At 35.0% G+C, this 9,708-nt stretch overlaps 1 protein-coding gene across 2 annotated transcripts in view; it reads left to right on the top strand.

The window, feature by feature from the left end:
* Positions 1-9,708, top strand: part of STK31 (serine/threonine kinase 31) — a 117,488-nt gene that overhangs the window by 37,362 nt on the left and 70,418 nt on the right. For both annotated transcript variants that reach the window (XM_006832210.1, XM_006832209.1), the window contains exons 7-10: positions 189-547; positions 1,533-1,707; positions 4,075-4,190; positions 5,959-6,118. In XM_006832210.1, coding sequence (XP_006832273.1) covers positions 189-547; positions 1,533-1,707; positions 4,075-4,190; positions 5,959-6,118 — 810 coding nt within the window. The remainder of the gene's footprint in view (positions 1-188; positions 548-1,532; positions 1,708-4,074; positions 4,191-5,958; positions 6,119-9,708) is intronic.

Raw genomic sequence — 9,708 nt, 5'->3', positions numbered from 1 at the left:
AATTTCTGGATCATAAGGTAATTCTATTTCCAGCCTTCTGAGGAAGTGCCATATTTGATAAGTGTACTTTTATGCAGATTGCAGAATGAAGAAATATGTTTATTGGGACAACTGGGTAGAAAAGAAAATATTTGAAGGAAAAACATGTTGATGTACCTGGTTTATGTTTTCTTTCCTGTCTTTCTTAGGGCAGAACCTTTTTGGGGAGCTTGATTTTTGAAAAGGAAATAAAAATTAGAATTAAAGCAAGTTATCAAGATGGAACAGTTATTGCTCAGGCTGAGTATGGCAATGTCGATATAGGGGAAGAAGTGGCTAAGAAGGGATTTGCAGAAAAATGCAAACAAGCTTCCAGCACTACCACCTGTGAGGAAAAAAAATCGGATTCTGGCCAGCTTGCTCTTAGGAACCTCAAAAGTCCCATTCCCTTGTGGGGGCATAGATCAAACCAGTCAAATTTCAGCAGGCCAAAAGGACGATCATCTGGGAGGATGAGTCTTGACTTGAAGAGTGAAAATAATACAGGAAATCATGTGATATTTCCGAAGTAAGACTGGTGGGGTTTAAACTTTTAACTAGTGTTAACTAGATGGTATTTCCATCTCTCTACTTGCCAGAGTAGAATAAAAGGCACAGCTTATGTTTGCTAGTCCGTAACTGTGTCAGTGATTAGGGAAGATAGTGATTTATTATTTCTATTTTTCTTAAATATGTATTCCTTCAGAAATATTTTTAGTAAAAACCATTTTAAAAGAACAATTATTCTTTTGCATGTATTTATAAAAAATTAAAATTTTACATCTAAATTTGAATTATGAAGGGGCTTCAGAAGTTTGTGAAAATGTCCCTTTTATCTTTTAATTCCATTTTTCCATGAAATTTTTAAAGTCCTTTTGGATTTCGGCAGAACCAGAATTTTAAACATGTTTTAAAATTTTTCCTGCTATAAGACTGCCATAGTGAGTTTCAGTGAATTGTCTTTTCTTTATTAACAAAAGAAAGCTCCTGTGAAGAATTTTTGTGCTAGAATTTGCTTATTCTAAAAGGAGTTAACTTATAGATAATTGTGATTTATAAACTAGAAGCAGAGAATCAGATTTGATGTGTATATATATGAAAACATTCACATATTTCTGTATCTGATTCATGATGCCATATTTTGGGTGATGTAGTTGGCATTTTGCTGGGTTGTTAACAGTTTTTGAAACGAAACTCAAATGGGGTAGGAAAATGGAGAGGAGGGGATTATAAGAAACTGATACAGAAATGCTTTTTCCTGTATTTGCTGGAGTTGATAGTGCTGTGAAATAGTAGAATATGTTTTCTTTGAAAATTGAGAGACATTGATTTTGAAGTATGACTTCAGGTATAAAATCTTTTTTGCATTAATTATTTTTAATGTTGAACTAGGGCAAGATTTTAGTTCAAAATTTAACTCTATATTATAGGTAAAAAGCTCAATTTAGTTTAGAGTTTTAATCTCTCAGTTTATTCAGTTTGGTTTTTAAAATGATTGACTGTGTTTTCAATAGGGAAAGTTTGGCTGTTGGTGACTTTAATTTAGGATCCAATGTTAGCCTGGCAAAAATTAAGCAGGATCAGAAGCTGATTGAAGAAAATGAAAAGCTTAAAACAGAGAAGGAGGTTCTTCTTGAAAGTTATAAAGCATTAGAATTGAAATTAGAACAGACTGCTCAAGAGCTGAAGGTATGTTCAGTGTCGTAAGGTAAGGAATGTCCAAATGGGAAATTGTTTAATTAAATTCCTGTCACTTTCCTATCTCTAGCTCCCTTTTCTCTTTATTTTCTTATGTCTGCTATAAGGTGAAACTTTTGGTTATATTCCAAAATAATCATTTTTGGATTTCATTGAATGTTTCATTTATATTTTATTTTTTGTTCTTTTAAAAACTCAGCCATGGAAAGTTTTAAAAGTTTATGAAAGAGAGAATTGTGTAATTAACCCTCATGTACCCATCACCCAGTTTTTACAGTTATCAAGCACATCTTTTTAAAACCTGTATCTCCTGAGCTATTTTAAACCAAATCACATTAATAATATTTCACTATAAATGCCTCAGTATTTCTGTCTAAAAGAAAAAGATTCTTATGGAATAATCATAATACTAGTCATACTTAAAAATTAGCAATAATTTCTTAATGTCATTTAATATCTAGCCACTGTTGAAGTTTCCTATATATGATCCTATGAGTGTCTTCATAGTTTGTTTTTTCATATCAGGATCCTTGTTAGGCATATATGTTATATTTTGGTTGCTATATCTTTTCTATTTAATCTGTTATTTAGCAGATTGCTTTTAACCTTAAATGTATCTATGTATTTCCTTTTTTGGTAGTTAAGATTTCAGTGTTTCTCTGATTCAGGTTCAGTTTCTTTTTCAAGAATACTTTATATAGCATGCCGTTGTTCTTTTCTTTTTCATTGTGTCTGGAGACTGTCTTTACTTACTGTGGGGACCTTTTATTTATTTTTTAAACATCTTAAGTATTAAAGGTACAGTTTATGAAACTTTGTTTGTATTTGGCTTGTTGTTAGTATGAAATATAGAGTCTTAATTTGTGTGAACACAGAGAACTGGGACACATGATATATTTTTAGGTTTCAGCAAGTGGGGAAATATTTGTTATTCTCTGGCATAATATATGAGGGTAAGTAAAAAAGTATTGCTACAAAATTATAAAAATGTATTGAATAAAACTATCAAAATATGAAGCTACTGTTTCTCAGTGTATCCTTCACCTAGGTCTGTACACTTCTGAAGGTGTTGTTTTCATCTCACCAACTTTTTCTTGAATAATTAATTCTGCATTCTTTGATTTACCCCACATCAAAACAACAATTTTGGCATCTTCATGGGACTCAAGTCATGTTCCTTTTCAATGTTCTTGGAGTTTAGGGAACAAAAAGAAGTCTGAAGGACTTTAAGGTAGGATGGGGTAAGGGTTCCCAACAACAGTTTCATTTTTCAACCTTTGCTCCTACCCTTGAGGAATGAGCAGTTGTGTTGTCATAATAAACAGTTCCTCATTGCTCATTCTTGGCCTTTTTATCTCCTGTGTAGTTTTCAGTTCTCTTAAAAATGTCTTCCTGATAAGCTCCCATGATTTTCCTGTGCCTTTTAAGAAAATCTGCCAAGATTTCCTCCCTTTGAGTGCCCCCCTAACAGTTGCCATTCCTTCTGTGCTGATCTCTCTGCCTTGAATTTAACTAGCCTAGCAGATCTCCAGCAGCCACAGTTTTGATTGAACCTTCTTACTCTTCTGGATTTTATTGGCAAATCCAAGACTCGTCCCAGGTTACAATTTGCTCCATAAAATCATCTTCATTAGATTTGCTTTGCTCTTGCTTAAAAGAGATCAGCTCTTTGAGCTAGTGATCTTTGCTCAACGCTTTTGCCAACCATGGAAACTAAAGTTTGCTGAGGCCAAGATGTTAGCTTAAAATTGAAAATAAGAAACCATGTAAGATCCCAGCTTCAGTAACTATGGCATCAATGGTAATTCTTCTGCCTTCTTCAGCCAATTTTTGGATGTCAGCCATAGTTTCTTCATTTAGGTTGACAGTCTTCACTCTTGGCTTGTCTTTGAGATCTTTCCAACCTTCCTTAAAACTCTTGATCCATCAAAACACATTATTTTATATGGGGCAGAATTCCTGCTAACTTGTTGCAAAGCTTCAATGATTTGGGAAGGCATGTTAAATTTTATTAAAAGTTTGACATTAACTCTGACCTTAAAATTTTTTTTCCCCCATGGCACAAAAAGTATACTTTTTTGTGTGTGAAGGTACTCTAATGAGACTAAGACAAGTGTATTACTGAGAGAACTTGTCTTTGTGTTTCCACTAATTGCAGAGAAATGTTTACATATATTTTGTTGGAAATAAACCCATACATGTATGAACTAGAACTGTAGTAGCAATACTTTTTGACTTACTCATATGTCTACATTTAAATATTTAAAAAATTATGTCTAAACATTATTTAAATAGTAGCAGAAATTTAGCTTCTTAACTGTATCTCACTAGCATGTACCTGTTATTTCTTTGTTTCAGCAAGAGAGAGCAACTACTTTGGACTTGACTAAAAATTTAGAGAGTACTCTGAAGACTCGTATAGGTACCAGAATGAAAGATTTAGCGGCTAAGGTTGAAGTATTGAAAGAAGTTAGGTAGGTAAAATTACATTTTTAGAAGGATAGTTAGAAATATTTGCTGACTAATTGTTTAAATTGTATGCCCACCAGTTTTTGAATTGAAACTTTATCTAGGTATTTTTATGGCTTAGAAAGGAGAAACTAAAAATAGTTCTTCCTGAGAGGAATATATAATATTCTTTTCATTGTTCTTTCAGTACCTGTAAACCATAGTGTCCTATAAATTCATTTCTGAGGGTGAAAAACAGAAAACAAAACAACACACAACTTGTAAGTGGTGGTTTGATGGAAAACTACCATGTCTAGTTGCTTTGCCTGGGATTAGTTTCAGGACTAATCTGAAACTAAAGATTTCAGTATCTAAATTACTGTACTCTGTCTAAAGGAAGGCTTTATCATTTACAAAGTAGTCCTCAGAGTTAGAAGAAAAGATAAATTGGTTAGCAAATTGTGTGCAACCTTTATTCAGCATTACTTAAAGTCTGTATTTGAATTATGCAGATAACCTTGCTTTAGTATGTTGTTGTTAAGTACCATTGAGTTGGTTCTGACCCATCGGTATCCTGTATAGGGTTTCTTTCCAAGGAGCGGCTGGTGAGCTTGAACCACTTACCTTGTGATTCAAACCAATTTTACAGCCCAGTGCATTAGCCCACAGCACCACACCAGGACTTCTGCTTTAGCATAGAGTTGCTTTTTTTGTGATTTAGGGTTAATTTATCACCTTTCTCTGGATTGTGGATAATTCTCAAAGCCATCTGGTTTCTTTTTTGTGCTATGCACAGAACTCAAACTAGTCCTTTTCTCATGTACTTTGAAAAAGTAGAATGTGCTGCCTTGCATGAATACTGCAGGTTGATCTTTTGTTCACTGGAAGTTTTATATTTTTCAATATAAATTCAGTAATTGTCATGTGGTGTATCAGTCTCTTAAGAGTTTGTGTAATTTGTCCTTCCAGAACGTTTGAAGCATTGCCAAAAATCAAGTGGCTATACTGCTAGCAAAGTTATGAATCAGACTTTGGACCCAAATGACCCTATGTATTTTAATTCATATTTGAGCAAAGAATGTGGTATCAGAATGGTGGCAGTAATCTTGGAAGTTAGAGAAAGGACTGCCTTTGGGTGTTGTTGGTTTTGCTAGTTGGTCTGTGTTCTGCATTTAAAAGTTTACTGAATACATTAGTTTCTGGAGTCCGGGTGTGGTACACTGTAGGATAAACACTGGACTGCAAGATCATTTGAATCTCAAGGCCGGTGGTTCAAACTCACCAGCTGCTTCTTTCAGAAAAGCTATACAGCATCACTCTGAGTTGGAACCAACTTGACAGCACTTAACAACAATGCATTGTGGTTGCTGGAGTCCTGATGTGGCACTGTAGGAAAAGCACTGGACTGCTAACAGGTTCAGTGGTTCAGATCCACCAGCTGCTCTTCAGAATCCAATATAGGGTCACTGTGAGTTGAAATAGACATAACATTAACAGCAACACTAGTCTGGTTGTTAGGAGTGTAAGGAGTATGCTGTGTCCTATAGTCTTGGCTAAATAGTAAAGTCTTTGCAAATTTAATTGTAGACCAGAATTTGAAGGTCAATTTGATAATCCATATATATTGTGCAGCTTTATAGTCATTGTTTTATACAAAAATTAAAAAACATACCTCTTTATCTTTTAACTGTAAATAGTAACTTTAAACAATTATGATTTGAACATAACTTTTTCTCACATAATTTTTTTAATCTTTTAGATATTAGTCTTATCCTTTTTGCTTTTTAAAAACAGGCGTGTGGACATCAATGTTCGTTTTGGAGATGACCTTTCAGATGCTGTACAAATGTTGGACAAAGGGTGCTTAGCTATCCCAGCCTCTTTGAATGAACTAGAGATAATTTGGGCAGAATACAATCTTGCTCAGGAGGAGATTCAGACTTGTCAAAATATGGTGGGTTGAAAATTGAGAAAACAATTAAAATGTTTATCTGTTGAACATACGGAGATTATGATTCTCTTTTGAGAAAGCAGAGGAAAGTACAGGTACTGTAATGGCATTTTATTGGCCTGAACTTTAACTTTTTTACAGTATTTTCATATTATGTCATTTAATTCCTTTACTGGCCTTGTAAAATTTATGGACGAAAGGTAACAAAATCTTTTTTCTATTTTGCTTGAGAATTTGACCTTTAGTTAACTCCTTATCTTTGATTCCTTGATAATCTGATAAAATTATACTTCAACCATGTTACTACGAAACATTGTTTATGGTAAATATAACACCTGAATGCATTTGGACTGTGGAGAATTATAAATTATAAATAATTGCAACTGTACATTGCTCTTGAGAGACTGGAGCTATGCCGTTGGTCTTGTAAGACAGAAAGTGGCTTTGTGGGCTCTCATACCCACTAATACGGATCTTGTTTTCTGGCCCAAGTGGCATATTTTATGCTGTAGTATTGAACTAAAAAATATTGTGTAAGCCACCTGTTGAAAGGTGATTTTTATAGGTGGGGCATGAAGAATAACATTTCAGATGAGTTCTTTATTAACAAGTATATTTATTTTTGGTTGTACTTATTTTTAGTTAGTTATATCAAGTTGAACAGAAACCTTTGTTTTCCCTATAAAAATATTCCCAGCAACAGTCGTAGCACTTGAGATGAGCTCTGTACTTGTGTTTGGAGTTGTTCTATCTTTGGTATTGGTGGTTTTTGCCTTTGTGGATAGTACCCTGAAAATCTGTTCCCCTTTCAGACTTACATTGACCAGTTGGCTCATTGACTGTAAATGAGAAAAGTGAGTAGGATAAATAGGCCTTTGGAAACGTCAGGAATGTTTAGTTTGGAGAAGGGTTTAAATTTGGTTATTTTGACCCTAACTTTTGATTATGAAAGAAAGAAATAAGAGCATAATTAACAATTTTTAAATCTCTCTAATAACAGGTAATATAAGCACAAAATAAACATTCTCTTGTATTAACTTTTTTTTTTAAACTTTATTGTGAATTGAGTGAAGGTTTACAGAGTAGATCGTCAGTTTTTGCATTCATATACTTTGCTTCATTACAGTGATTTGAAATCCCCTCCGTGTATTGTCAGTTAACAGTATTTACTTCTATTCCCTCTTATTTTATATTGCCTGCCCTTTCTGTCATGTTACCATGTGTCTACCTTCTAGCCTGTGAATATTCTCCCCTCCTCAAAACCATCATTGATTATTTCTTTTATTAAGATAACCTTTTCTTAATTTTTTACAGCATTGTCTCAACAATATTTGCCCTTTTGTGATTGACTAATTTCACTTAGCATAATGCTCATTATGTTCAACATTAGGTTCATCCATGTTGTGAGATATTTCAGTCTCATTGTTATTATTTGTTTTGTAGTATTCCACTGTGCATATGGAGTTCTGCTGTGGCGCTGTGGGTTAATGCACTAGACTGCAAAGTCGGTTTGAACTGCAAGGTCGGCAGTCCAAGTTCCTTGTGGGTCAGAACTGACTCAGTGGCACTTAACAACAACACCAATTGTGTGTATGTACCAGAGTTTGTTTAACCATTCTTCTGTTGTTGAACATTTAGGCTGTCTCTTATCTTTTTGATGTTTCTCTTGTAGAACCATTACTGAAGGATCCTGTTTTATCCATTCGGCTCTTCTTTTCTTTACTGGTACAGTTACATTCAGTGTAGTTATTGATAGATATGAACTAATTGCTGTCATTTTGCTGTGTGTGTGTGTCCTTTTTATTTGTGGTGCTGCTGGGTTTTTTTGTTCCACATAATTTTGTGCACTGAGTTCATTTTGTTTGTGTTTTTTCTTTGTCTTTGGTTTTGGAAAGTTTGATTATGATATGTTATGGTGATTTTCTTTTAGGATCTATCCTTTTTTGGGGTTCGTTCAGCATCTTATATGCTAATCTTCTTGTATTTCATGATGTTAGGGCAGTTTTCTTCCAACAGATCTTGGACAGTTTTTTTTCTGCGCATTTTATTGTCTCTTTCTGTTACAGGAGTCTGGTCACCTGTAAATTGTTCTTCCTCATGGTTTCCCATATAACTCTTAGACTTTCTTTGGAATTTTTTCATTCTTTTTCTTAATGTCTTTGGAGCATACTAGTATTGAGAGAATTACCTTCAAGATCACTAATTTGGAATTCATTGCTTTAAAACTACTCTTTTGTCCTTTCAATGTATTGTCCATTTCTATAATCTCAGAATTAATATTCTGGATTTCTAGTTGCAGATTTTGTATTGTTGTAAATTTGTGTTTATTTTGTGTATTTGTTCTCGTAGTGATTTCCTAAATTCTTTTAAAGTTTTTTTTTGTGTGTGTGTGAGTTCTTGATTTCTTTCATGTTTCTGTCTATCCTTTGAAGGTACCTAAATATCATTCTTGTGAATGCTTTTTCAGTTAATTCCTTTATCTTTTCTTACTGAGAAACATTTTCTGGCTCTGCATCTTGGTCATTTGTTTGAGCTATTCTAGTTTGTTTGTGAGAGCTAAAATTGTTGTCTCTGGGGCATTTTGGGGTTGTTGTATTTACATTTAATTGATGATTATTGATTTGTTCTTAGACGTCTCACCAGCTGTCTTCTGTGGGTGTAGTTAGGGAATGGAAGTATGTACACTGTTCTTGTTCATTGTTGGTGCACCTCAGTTTAAGGTTGGCTGCTGTCTGTTGTTGATCAAGTGGTATAAGAGCTGGTATTGACTTTTGCTCCGTGTGTGTAGCTACATAGGATAGGGTTGTGGCTGGGCTTTATGGGCATGCTTGCTATCTCCTGTTGGGTAGGAAAGAGACCACTGCCTCCCCCTCCCCAACACACACAAAACAGAATAAACAAACAAGGAACGAACAATGATAAAAGAAAATAATAAATAGAATACAGAAAAATAGGCAGCAACAGTAAAAAATATAAGCATAAAGACAAAAGAAGGACAGGGAAATGGAGCTAAGAAGAGAAAAATAAGAAAATGAAAGAAACCTGAAAAACGCTGAAGGAATAGCTAAAAAGAGAAATGAGGGGCAGGAAAATGACTCTATAGGTCTGGAGCTGAGCTCACCTGAATCCAGGCACCAAAGCAGCACAGCTGGCCCCCAGCTCACACTGGAGTGTCTCCCAACTGCCGTGCTGGGGATGGATGAGGGTGGGAATTGGCTACCACTCTGGTCACCAGGGGAGCTTGAGAAACAATAAGGAATCTAAGCTTTTCCTTTACCTGTGTGAATCTGCTCTAGTAGGCCACCTTGTGTTGCCAAAGCTGCTCACCACGTGGTCAAGCAGTGTCTGGGCTGTTGTTAGCTAGTCAGTCTCCCTCTTGCCATCCCCGCTCAGCTTCTCCTCTATGCAAGCACTCAATTCACTGCGCTAACCTTTCCTCTGAAGTTCAGGGTTTCCGAATTTTCATGGGCATCTGTTTCATTTGGTTTCTCATATCTTTGTTGTTCAGCGAATGGATACCCTACCCCCACCCCTGAAGGGGTCTACTACACAAGGGCACAGATCTCCTTGAAATTTAAAGTGACAGTTTCCAC

Source organism: Chrysochloris asiatica, unplaced genomic scaffold (genome assembly GCF_000296735.1).
Source record: "Chrysochloris asiatica unplaced genomic scaffold, ChrAsi1.0 scaffold00006, whole genome shotgun sequence".
Taxonomy (NCBI): domain Eukaryota; kingdom Metazoa; phylum Chordata; class Mammalia; order Afrosoricida; family Chrysochloridae; genus Chrysochloris; species Chrysochloris asiatica.
Note: the sequence above shows the minus strand (reverse complement) of the source record. Positions and strands in the feature narration are given on the sequence as shown.